The sequence below is a fragment of the Podarcis bocagei genome (assembly GCF_964188305.1).
Source record: "Podarcis bocagei genome assembly, chromosome: 1".
Lineage (NCBI taxonomy): Eukaryota > Metazoa > Chordata > Lepidosauria > Squamata > Lacertidae > Podarcis > Podarcis bocagei.
In genome coordinates, this window is record NC_138125.1 from 87,108,150 (window position 1) to 87,120,882 (window position 12,733).

Here is a 12,733-nt window from a genome sequence, read left to right on the forward strand (position 1 = left end):
GCCTTTCTATCACCAACTGGCTGATTTACAGCACTTCCTGATTTACACCGCTGTCATGTAGATTTCTCAGAAATGTTCCTAAAAACATAGGATTACCAAGGATACAGAGGTCACACCTAAGATGTATTAGAAAGCCAATATATCCTGCTGAACATATTTAGCAACAGGCACTGTCCTTAATGCTCAGTCACAGCAAATATGGGGAGAAGGTTGGATGGTTGTGGGGCAACTGTTCAGGCCCTCAGCTTTGTGTTGCCCCATGCCTGGCACAGACGGCCATGGCAGGCAGTACCACTGCAGGTCCAGCCCTACTGCTTCTTACCCACCCTGCAAAGATACCCTTCCTCAATCAAAACTCTCTCTTTGAATTCTAAAATATATTTGATTTTTTAAATAAAAAAAATAACTGCTTAACTTTGGCTGGATTGTGCCCTACCATTTTGTGACCTAAACAAACTATAGCAAACTTTAGAGAGGAAATGAATGGTCCTCTTCTCTGCTGTCAAAGATAACTCAAGGGCCTCTTTTTTGTAAATGTTCTAAACTACCTGAGTTGCTCCTTTTCCCATGTAATTTTTTTAAAAAATTATAACAATAAAACAACACTGAAACTCTTATTACAGTGAGAAACTGTGATACTTCTAACAACAATGCTTCTAAGCAGACTTGCATTGGTTACATTAAGGTGGAATACAAAAAAGGCCGTAATCAGGTAAAGGTGTCTCGCCACACCTTGCAAATTAACATAGGGAAGGAACAGGACCCGCGTCTCCGTGAAGCCATCTGCTTGCATTTCCCCCTTCGCTAGCTTACACCACTGAATTCATTTTTCATCCAAGTCTGCCTGGCTGCCACTCTTTGCCGACCTGGTGCCTTCCAGAGGACTTGGACTACAACTCCCATCAGGCCCAGCCAGCAGATGTTTCGACGGGAAATGCAGTCCAAAACATCTGGAGGGGCGCCAGGTTGGCCAAACCTGCTCCATGAAATGCCCCTTCCCTATTGCGCCTGGTCTAACTGAAGCGCGGGCCGGGTTTAACTTGACGGGCGTCTGGCTGCGCTCCTTGCCCAGCAGTCGCTCCATCTAGTTCTTCACAGGACAGAGACCCCCCTCAGGCCTTCCCATGATTCACCGCGAAAGCAGGCTCGGTTCGGCCGCGCCCCCTTCCCACTATCCCGTGATCCACTGCGGCTCCGCGCGCGGGAAGGGAAGATGGCGGCGGCTGTCGGGCTCCCGGAGCGGGGATATTTGGAGCTGGTGGGCACTGAGCGGGGAGCGCGGCGCCGGGTTCGCGAGCTCGTGTTCAGCCTCCCAGGTAGCGGCGCCCGGCCAGGGAGCGGGCGGCGGACGTGGGTTGCTGGGCGGGTGTCATTGCTGTTGCACGCATGGTAAAAGTCACGCTGCTGCTGCTGCTCCTGCCGCCTGCCTGGCTGACGTGCCTCCTTTGCCTTGTCCCTCGCAGGCGGCGGCTCGTCCCTCACGCCCGTTCGCTACGCCGACAGCGCCGGAGGATTCTGGTACCAAGAAAACGCGCAGCTGGGGTCTGTGACCAGGAACCGCTTCATCCACTGGTGAGTGGCCTTGCTTCTGCAGCCCACTCGCCAGGCAGTACCACGGATCGGATCCTGCCCTCTCACTCCACTGGGAGAGGTTGGGAAGAGTGAAGAGGAGCTGCTCTCCGCTTTGGCCGGGCTTCCCCTTCTGGCATCTTCTTCTGATGCCTGATCCCGTTTAGCATGTGACTAGGGTGATATACCCAAATAAACCAGATGATCTTTTTCTTTTGGTTTTGATCTGTTCTTCACTATTGAAGTGTTTTGAGCCGTTGACTCTTCCAGAGCAGAACTAAAGCAAGCTAACAGTCTAAAATGCCTTTTTTAAATGCATTAACCTAGTGCAGTTATGAACAGAATGGTACAACACCAGTTGTAGCTCTGTGGGAAGAGAATTCTAAAGTTGGGGTGTATGCTAAGGAAAGCATGCAGAGGAAAGGTCCACAACCAAAAATGTTAAGGCATTAAAGTGAATGACAGGTGACTTGAGCAGTAGTTGACAGTAATCTTTGATAATAACTGTATGTGACAGCAAAATGGCCATTGAATTTGAAATTAGAGAGTTCTATGAATGGGTACCTCAGTAGTGCATGGAAGGTTGTATGAATTACAGTTAGGGCATGGGGAAGCAGTTTGAAGAAACAGCTGCATGATTATGTACGAAGTGAGAAGGACGAATTAGCAAATGAAGCTGTATTGAGGAGCAAAGGCCCACAAAATTCCTTGAACCACACTATAGAACTATTGTGTTTTAGTGCTGTCTTGGTGAAATACAGGGCTAGGTCAACAGGAAGCTATGCATCTAACCATGGAGCTCAGTAGCCTCACACAATTATGTTCCCAATGTGTCTATCCCTGCCTCCTAGCAACTCCTCCAGCTGTTTGTGCCTTTTGGCACTAGGTTCATTCCCAATCTTGTATAGTTATTCAAATATTCCCCGTTCTGGCTTTTTGAAGGGGGAGAAGATTAAAGTGATGTTGAATCTCATAGTTGTATTTTGTGTTTGTCTGGTGCAGTATTAAAATAGTTTGATTGAGATGTTTTAGTTTGATTGTGCTGTATACCTTCCTGGACTTCCAGAAGAGGAAGGGCAACCTACAGCTTTTCCTCCTTGTGTACCACTGCATACTGGTGTGCACTGCATGCTCTTTGTATGCTTGCAAAATCTAAGGCATATAGAAATACAGGTAGCACATATATCTGACTCTTGAGATTTGCTTATTGGTGCCATTGCCTTTCCACCATGCAAATACTGGGTTAATTGTACTCTGTAAACCTATAATTCCTGTATGAATTTACTTGTTTTCTTTTGCAGGGCTACGTCAGGTGGAACCTTGGAATTGGTAGAGGAATCCCTTGATATAAACCTTTTGAACAATGCTGTTCAGCTCAAATTTCAGAATTGTAGCCTCTTACCTGGAGGAGTACATATATTTGAGACCCAGAATAATGTTGTTATCTTGATTTCAACCAATCAGACAGTACATAGGTTGATTTTACCACACCCCACTCGGATGTATAGGAGTGTAAGTAACCTTTTTTCAAAAATTCTAAGAGTGTGAATTAACAATTAACAAGCAAATTTTTAATACACAGACAAAGCTATCATTTTGGATTGTGACTGCATATACTGTATAACATGTTCAGTTCAGGTAATACACCAAACTATGATTTGGAGTGTCAGAAACAAGCCCCAGGCTTGTCTCTCACCTTGTGTTTAGATTCTTTCTTATTTAGTGTTAATCATAGATGATTATGATGTCTGAACTGGAAAACTATGGCTAACCCTTGAACCAAACTCATTCATAGTGTAAGGGTTGATTCTGGTTTGAAGGGCGATCACTAACTGCAGGCTGCTGATTTGGACATATGGTTTTATAGATTCTGAACTGACCCTTTCTGGGAATGGGCTGTGAAATATTCTGTAATTTATTTATTTTTGTAATTATTATTTTTTTGGCCACATGTTTGGTTGCATTTTTTATATAGAAAATTAAAGAAAATCTAATTTTCAAATGTTTTTATTGTTGCAAATTCATGTTGAACAATTTGCTGGGTAAAATTTTGGTATGAAGCAAAACATATAGATATTGCAAAGTAATCTTGTCTAAGATAAAATGCACTGAGAAGGGTCATTGACAGAGCCCTTGTTGGCATGCACCAGGTCTTGGCTTAAATCCCTGGTGTCTCCCATTAAAAGAATTACAGGAGCAGATCATGTAAAAGTCCTGTTCCTGAGATCTTAGAGAGCCACCAAAATACACAATACTGGATTAGCTAAACAAACAGTCTGACATGGTATAAGGCAGCTTCCTATGTTCCTTTGATTGCTCTAAAGAAACTGCTTTTGTCTAATGTTTCCTTTGATACCATTTTTCAGACACTTCTAGGTCATATGTTACAAGAGGAATTTAAATAGAAAAGACATTTCCTAGTTGACTTTTCCATGTTCATACTTCAAATTTATATTTCTTATTGATAACTGAGCTTATTGGGGATTTTCTTAATAGGAGCTGATCACAGAAAGTCATGTACAGTCAGTTTTCACAGATGTTGGAAAAGTTCATTTAAGAGATCCTTTTAACTATTGCGTGATTCCTGCAATCCCTGGTCTGTCAACTCATTCCACTGCTTCAGCAGCTTGGCTTACCAGTGATGGAGGAGCACTTTTTGCTTTGCCATCTGCATCTGGTGGGATTTTTGTCCTTAATCTGCCACCTCACAATACTCATGGTAAGTATAGAAGCTGATCTAGATAATTTATTTAAAGTTGCTTTGCTTTTCAGTTATAAATCTCATAAACTGCACATCGAATAAGAATTTAAAGCAGGTTTAAAATATTTTCTAATGTGCATAAGGCAATTGACTCCCCATATCCGCAAAACTGTTCTAATTGAGAAGTGTGTGCTGTACTAATTGATTAAACTAAGGGAACAAAGACAGCAGCAGAACCTGCTTTTGCAATTTTGGACACCGTCAATTAATGTCTCAAATCAGTAGTCATTTTGTCTTGAATGTTTCCACATGGGACTTCTGAAAGATTATTCATCTGATTTAGTTACTGTTGTGTGCCATATATGTATGCATTATTAATAAATCATTTTTGTTTTGTTTTTAGGAATGGTTTCAACTCTAGTCGTGGAGTTGAAACAGAGTTCAGTCATGCAGCGCTTGCTTACAGGTTGGATGCCAACAGCTATCAGGCTAGTATTTTGATGGCAAACAGAGCTCTTGAAGTCTCTACAGTAGCCAGTGGCATAGTTGGAACAAGCTTGAATGAGCACTCTGCCTGTTATTCATTGGAGGATATTTCTTTTCAGCAACCAAATGAGCTAACTAAAATCTATTGTACCTAGATTTTCAGCCAGGTCTTAGTCGTTTAGTCATGTCCGACTCTTCGTGACCCCATGGACCAGAGCACGCCAGGCACTTCTGTCTTCCACTGCCTCCCGCAGTTTGGTCAAACTCATGCTGGTAGCTTCGAGAACACTGTCCAACCATCTCGTCCTCTGTCGTCCCCTTCTCCTTGTGCCCTCCATCTTTCCCAACATCAGGGTCTTTTCTAGGGAGTCTTCTCTTCTCATGAGGTGGCCAAAGTATTGGAGCCTCAGCTTCACAATCTGTCCTTCCAGTGAGCACTCAGGGCTGATTTCCTTAAGAATGGATAGGTTTGTTCTTCTTGCAGTCCATGGGACTCTCAAGAGTCTCCTCCAGTACCATAATTCAAAAGCATCAATTCTTTGGCGATCAGCCTTCTTTATGGTCCAGCTCTCAGCCAGGTCTAGAAGTGTAATTAATTCTTGGAAGTGTAATGTGCTTTTTTCTTAGGTGGCTCTCTTTTCTAAACAAGCATATTAAGTTAATCTTGAAATTGCTCCTGTCGTCTCAGATCTGGACAAAGCAAAATGAATGAACATGTTTTGAGGGAATAGGAACCTGCAGAAGACAGTCAGCCTTTTCTTTTTCATATGAAGGCCAGGGATGCTGTTGGATTCAGTACTTCAGCTACAATTGCATGTAGCAGAGGTATTCCAAATCTGCCCATAGTCCAGGTTAGAAAGTGTGTACGTTTGACTGTTTTTCACAGTTCCCTACTTTTTAGTAAGAAGGTTGCATCCTTTTTATTTCCAGACATGATGGCTATTGTTCAGAGAGCCTGTGTGGCTAGTGTTAGGTTTGGAAGTAAGAAATTCTCTACTCAGCCAGGTGACTCAGCAGGTGGTCATCATTATCTCTTAGCCTAACCTATCATAGAGAAGAGTTGTGAAGAGATAATTCTGATACACTGAGGAAGTGTGGAACGGAAATCTGACAAATTCATGCCCTCAAACTTTGGAGGCTAAATGGCTGCATTGTGATTGATGGTTGCTTGGAATATTTAGAAGAGTAAACGTCGTAACTTTTATCTTGAAAGGGGTATGGTTTTATATGCAAAGGTAATGCTTCACCATAAACCAGGAATGGCGAACCTAATCTGACTGATGGGCCAGATTCCTATCTCCTCTATACCTCATGGGACATGTTTGACAAGGTGGGTGGTGGTATCCACCTCTCAATCGTATGATGTCACCATGACATCAGGTGAAGATTTGGCTCTTCTAACTTTTAAATTCTTGTAAATTCTGTGCTTTTTTGTTTATAATATATATAATTTAGTTTAAATCTTTTCCAGAGGAGACCAAGGTCCTTCAGAGCTTCCTGTTAGCTTGTCTGTCCACTGTCGTGAGCATGATGCCCTCCTCTTTGCACTCTACCAGGATCATAAACTTCGAATGTGGTCTTACAAAGTGAGTGTGAAATGCTAATTTCTGATAGAATACTGTTGTCATTGCTGATGGTTGATTATTCATATAACTAATGATACTTTCCAAATGTTGGTTTTCGGCAACATGTCCCTTTGAATATGCAAGCTATATTAATTACCTTTTCTGTGGTCTGTTGTGAACATGCACAACCTTCAGATCTGTATCTTTACTGTAAAGGAACACACGGTAAAGTATCTGTCTAGTATATCAAGCTGCTGTTTTGGCAGGCATGTTTAAAGCATTTGTCCCATTTGCAGATTGTGTTACTTATCTGGCTTCTTATCTTGGCAGGATCAAATGTGCCTGATGGTGGCTGATATGTTGGAATTTGTGCCTGTAAGTAAGGACCTAAGACTTGCTGCTGGGACTGGACACAGATTACAGCTGTCTTATTCTGAGACCCTGGGGCTTTACATTGGTGTATACTTGCATGCACCCAAACAAGGACAGGTACTTGAATTGTCTTATATTCGTAGAATTTTAATTTGCTGTTAAGTTGAGAGTCAGGGAGCTACTAGTATGACCCATCAGTTTCAGAGTTTATGTGGATAAGAAAAGTTTTCTTCAATAATTTTAAACATGTTTTGTCCAGTCCTGGAAGTTTACAAAATGACATAGTTTTTGATCCTGGATTAAAAGATCTTGCTGACAATTTCAAATGTCTTTTGCTTTAAAAACTGGGAAATAATAGCTCCTTGATAAGATGTATTTTGATGAAGTGCTTTCAGAAGGACTTATCAAATATATTGTTCCAGGGAAGAACAATTTCTCATTTCCTTCTATGGCATATAATTCATTGGTGTAGTTTTTTTTGGGGGAAACGTGGAGACTATTTTTTGGAGATGCAGCATACAGGATTGGTGCATTTCCTGTCTTGAGTCCCAAACCCAATTTTCTGTATCAGTTTTCTTAGATCGCCAAGCTTTGCAAACAAGAAAGTAAGGTGAAGAAGGCTAGAGAAAAAAGGAAATGGAAAGCACTATGTAGGTGTCTGCAGAGGACAAAATTACACTTTACATAAAGGGGTACTATGTCTCCTATGCCTTGGGCATGGAAGCATTCCATTTCAAATGCACCTGTGATATCTCCATAGGGAACCTATTGCTCCTCCTCAGAAAGAGAAAGTCTGAAAAGTGAATTAATTGCTAAGGACGTCCTCTTCTCTACAAGTGCTAAAACAACCAACTTAAATAGCATCTGTTCAACTTGATTTTCACAGTCTAGTGCCATTACTACATCCTGAATGGTTACTGGGTATTATAATTAGAGAACTGGAATATAAGGATTGTCTAAAATAGTTTACAGTTTTATTTTCACTAATGACGGAATCATTTTTTTTTTTTGCAGTTCTGTGTCTTCCAGTTGGTCAGCACAGAGAGTCAGCGCTATAGTCTTGATCACATATCATCACTGTTCACTTCTCAGGTGGGAATGAATAAGATTTACATTAAAATGAATGTGTCTGGCAAGAAACATCCACTCTGCACTGATAGGGGTCAGTAGAGTACTGTCTTCCATTCCATCTTCCATTCTATATGAGATTAAGCAACATGATGTGATGTTGGAGAGAAAGGGATGTGTGTACCTGCCTCCTTTATAGTCAGTTACTTCTGATTCATGGGATCTTCTGTGTGTAGCCCCAGTATTTGTCTGCTAGGAATAAATTAAAAAATACTAGTTTTTATAGATTCAACAAAATATAAGTTCTCTCCATTGTACTGTTATTATTTAGTTTCATTCTCTTGAGTACATTTAGGTTTGAAAATCATATTCATTGTTATAATCCACTCGCTGTGGTATGTTTTTAACTTAGGAGACCCTTGTTGACTTTTCCTTAACTACTGCTGAGATCTGGGCACTCTGGCATGATGATGAAAATAGAACCACTGTGAAATACATCAATTTTGAGCAGTAAGTTTTGTCCACCTGTAGTGTAACCATGAGCAGTAAATTGGGTGAGGAAAAAGTTACTTTAAGCCCTGAATCCAAATTAAAAAGGAGATTCTCTCAACACTAAGAGATGGCAGAAGGATACTTCAAAGAAAATAACTATAGCCTATGCTGGCACTTCTAACAAGGATTTGATACCTATTGATGAAGCATAAGGCGTTTCTGGATGGCTAAGTAGGTTGACAAAAGATCAGGGGAGCCATGTTTATAATACTTAGGATGGGCTGTGAGCAGCATGCAGGCTTGCTCAAGCAGTTAGTTTCATGCTTCACACCTGTTTAAGCTAAGAGGTGGCGACACAAGGTGAAAATTGAAAAGGAGATTTCTCTGTCTTCTGGTAGACTTGACATGTCACAGGAGCTCTTAGACTATTTGTTGAAACAGCCAGCAATTATATGTGTCAGCCATCTTGGAGAAATGGACAGAAGCTACATTGTCTGGGGATGTTGTGGTTTTGAAGGGTCATACACTGGACTGGCAGGGCCAGCATCACAGAAACAGGAAGACTTCCCTCCATTTTGTAGGTGGGAGGAAAATGACTGCATTTGGAAAGCTGCAGAGCTGCTGAAATACAGTCCCTTAGATATCCCACTTGGCATTGAGGGGAGGGGACGATGATAGTCTCTGTGTGTGCATACACACATGTCCATGTAGGGGAAACCCACGTCAACAAACTTTCATCTGTTTTTAGTTTATAATTGTAGGTTTGTGGTGTCATGGGTCAAAAATATGGAAGATGTTGGTTATATTTAATTGTTCATAGTTATATATATTTATTTATTCTACTTGGAAGTAATCTTTTTTGAACTATAAATGTAAAGTTGGCTAAAATGGTCCAGTCTTGTTTTAGCAATGTTGCAGGTCAGTGGAACCAAGTCTCTGTGCAGCCCCTGCCACCTGAAGAAGTGGATATTAGAGATGACCAGGACCCAAGGGTGAGTTCTTCAGATTAATCAATTATGAATTTGAATGGCAAAACACAGATGAGTAGCACTTGTATGAATCCCTAAAAGTATGAACATTGCGTATATATGGGGAAAAACAAATCTGTGTGCTCAGTTGCTAAGAAGGAAGACCAGTGAAATGATGGATCTTTGAAAGAAGGCATTCTCCTTTTTTAAAAAAAAAATTGTTAGATTAGTAGTGTCAAATATGCATTTTGTTTGGTCTGAAGTGCAAGACTCTTGGCTTTGACTAATTGATGTGTAAACTTTGTTCTCTCTCTCTCTCTCTCTCTCTCTGTGTGTGTGTGTGTGTGTGTGTGTGTGTGTTTGATATTACTCTTGGTGCTTCTTGTGTCCCAAAGTGTCTGAAAGCAAGATTCCTTTGGCCACCAGAAGCATGCCTTGTTTTTTTAAGTTCTTTTTTGTTGTTGTTGTTCAAAACTTTGTATTTCAGAAATGAACAGTGCATCAATTTCTACACTTCATTTTACTCTTAGTTTCAAGGTTGATTTCTTTCTTTCAAGGTTTAGGCAGTATGTGTGGACCTCTAATGTATTAACAATTTCACATAGTTAATATATAGTGCACATTGGAAATTGTCATATAAACTGAAGTTGAGCAGTTGCTAGAACATAGTCATGGGACAATATTTGGACGTAGCTGTTAGTGGAAGGGAATAAAATGAATCACATGATCTGCTTGGGAAATAATTAATTATGCTGACTCTTACAGGAAACATTTACAGAGGCCATCTTCATGCCTGGACAGTTCACAAATGCGGCTTTGCTTAAAGCTTTACAGGTGAGCAGGAACATCATCATTTGTTGTGGAGTTTCTGGAAAACCATTACAACTTACACTAACAAGTCAGTTGCACAAAATGGCAAGATTGGCATTTGAGGCAGAAGGGCAGAGCACTCCTCTGCTCTGCTCTGCCAGTTCATAGCTACAGTGGCCTACTGTCATCAGTCATCTACATAGAACATTCTTTTTGACACTGCTTGGCATGCTGTTAGAATTCAAGTGTGAGATTTGGTAAGCCCTGGCACTATGTGCATTTAGGTTTAAGGGTGAGAAACATTTTTTAATTTTCCCTTAGATATTTTCTCAAAGAGCTGAGCACCTCACAGACCTGTCCTGGGATGAGCTGAAAAAAGAAATTACTATAGCTCTGGAAAATGAGGTAAGAGTTCCGTTTAGTCTTTGCCCCTCTTGTTGCTTCAACAGGATTACATTCATTCTTGGATTCTTATTTCATTGGTTCTTTGTAATAATTGTGCTTATATTTATGTGTTTGTTTTAAGATAGGTCAAACAATGCTCTACTGTTGTAATGTTAGTTTTTAGGGTGGTATCCAATCCAATGAAGTACTTCTGCTAGGGTTAGGTTTTCCATGTGTGTCTTCCTAGAACAAATAATGGGGGCACATGGGGAGAGGAGAGGGAGGAAATTACCTTTTAGCAGTCAACATCCTTGATTTAGCAGAACTGTTCATTTGGATAGCTAACCTTCGGTCTGTGTTTTTGTTCTTGTTTTCCAGTTCCAAGGAAATGTGACTGAGTATGAATTCTCACAAGAAGTATTTAGACAGCTGCAAATAGAATTTTGGTCAAAATTCTATGCTTACTGTGTTCAGTACCAAGAAGAACTCTCACGCCCACTTGCACTTCTCTTGAATCAATGCACTAGCATGGTGTGCCTGCTTAAAAAGGTGAGAATCAGGTTAGAAAGAGGCAAATTTCAGATATTTCTTTCATAGAGCAAAATGGGCCTGTCCAACTCTGGCAGGCAATGACCCTAACTATTGTGGACTTAAGTTTCAAGAGCTCTCAGTAGTGTGTAATTATAATTTTATGCAATAAATGTGGCAGATATAAATTTATATGGTTTACTTGTTTTACATGGGACTTTTTCCTGAGCAAATGTTGGTTAGAAATTCAGATGGTCCGTACTTTCAATAAGGATCTGAAAATCACGGAAGCTGCTAAAAGATAGCTAGTTTGAGCTTTTCCTAAATTACAGTACACTATTTTGCCCTTGTATCTTTGAATATTTATGATGCTGAGAATGTGGACTACTCTATGGGCATTTCCCCCCTTCAGAATGTTGCTTTGAGCTTTCCATGTAAGTAAATCATCTTTTTGTGGTGTTTGAAAACTAAATGATGAGTGTATCTTCTCCCCACACAGGGATACCTGTCTTTTCTTGTGCCCTGCTCCGTAATGGATCACCTTTACCTTTCGCTTGATGAACAACTGGTGAATGAAGTTGAGAGCACTGGCTTAGATGGTAAGAGAGAGTGAGCGCACGAACCCACTATAAGATGTTGTCGGCAGAGCAGAATTTAGAACATAGTCTTTACATTTTTTTTAAGTGTTTTATTTTTCTGATAAATAGCCAGGATCCAGAAAGCCACTCACATCAGGCTTGCACTACTGCAGTGGAACTTCCAAGTTCTCAAAGCAAAACTTTACTTACATGGAAAATAAACTGCTTTGGTAACCCTGCTCTGTTTTAAAAGCAATTTACCATGTTAGCATGTGGAGCTTTTGCTCAAGAAGTGTAAGCATAAAGGGTCTCTGGGCTCATAGATCTAATTTCTCACCTCTGGATTCCTGCCCATGTTGGTTATTTTCAGTTAGTCATATCCTAGCAGATAACAATAACCTTGGTGCATCTCTCTCCAAGAACTTTTAAGGAATCAGTTCATGATCACTTTCCTAGAAGCACTTGCCTCATGTCAGCGGGTAAATGGATAAATTGAAAGACTGGATTGAGAGTTTTAAATCTATTGATGTTTCAAAATCATGCACTGTGGGAGAGTAACATAACTAGAGAGCAACATAACTAGGGAATTTCATTCTTGGTACTTCTTAGGTGTCCTGTTGACTTTAGTAAGCACTAATGAAGTGATTTTTTTGTGTTTTGCCCATGGATAGAATGTGCAAGCAAGAAGAAAGTATATTCTTAACTGGTTTTATCCCTGCTTTTCCAGCATAGTTGGCTTTTTTATTGTGATTAAAATATATATATACACACACACTCTGAAATAAGTTCTAAACACCACCTTTTCATTGTAGAATCTGAATTTTCTCATGATCTTGTGAGTCTTGTTCAGTGCCTTCGGTTAATTGGTGAATCAATTTCTGTGGAGATGGCACTAACAATGGAAATGGCTTGCTGCCGTTCCCAGCCGCCAGAGAGAGCTGCAGGACAGATCCTTCATGACTTGATTGCTAATGACACGTAAGCATGCGCTATGAGCAAAGTAGGCCATTGATAAAAAATGATTTTCTCACTCCCTCTACAGTATTTAGCTGATTGGATAAGTGTGTGTGTGTGTGTGTGTGTGTGAGAGAGAGAGAGAGAGAGAGAGAGAGAGAGAGAGATTTCTAGCCACAAAGTTCTAGTAGCTGTAGTTCTCAGAAAATTGGGCTCACTATTCCTTCCCCTCAGAGGGCAGAGGCAGCACAGTTGATA

At 40.6% G+C, this 12,733-nt stretch overlaps 1 protein-coding gene across 1 annotated transcript in view; it reads left to right on the forward strand.

Annotated features, from left to right (window-relative positions):
* Window positions 1-1,189: 1,189 nt before the first annotated feature.
* NUP160 (nucleoporin 160) overlaps window positions 1,190-12,733 on the forward strand; it is a 28,334-nt gene continuing 16,790 nt past the window's right edge. Inside the window, exons 1-15 of the mRNA XM_081203685.1 lie at window positions 1,190-1,316; window positions 1,464-1,572; window positions 2,871-3,081; window positions 4,066-4,288; window positions 4,674-4,758; window positions 6,228-6,342; window positions 6,652-6,810; window positions 7,708-7,785; window positions 8,174-8,271; window positions 9,161-9,245; window positions 9,987-10,055; window positions 10,353-10,436; window positions 10,794-10,964; window positions 11,443-11,542; window positions 12,334-12,499. Coding sequence (XP_081059811.1) covers window positions 1,214-1,316; window positions 1,464-1,572; window positions 2,871-3,081; window positions 4,066-4,288; window positions 4,674-4,758; window positions 6,228-6,342; window positions 6,652-6,810; window positions 7,708-7,785; window positions 8,174-8,271; window positions 9,161-9,245; window positions 9,987-10,055; window positions 10,353-10,436; window positions 10,794-10,964; window positions 11,443-11,542; window positions 12,334-12,499 — 1,856 coding nt within the window. The 5' untranslated portion in view covers window positions 1,190-1,213. The remainder of the gene's footprint in view (window positions 1,317-1,463; window positions 1,573-2,870; window positions 3,082-4,065; window positions 4,289-4,673; window positions 4,759-6,227; window positions 6,343-6,651; window positions 6,811-7,707; window positions 7,786-8,173; window positions 8,272-9,160; window positions 9,246-9,986; window positions 10,056-10,352; window positions 10,437-10,793; window positions 10,965-11,442; window positions 11,543-12,333; window positions 12,500-12,733) is intronic.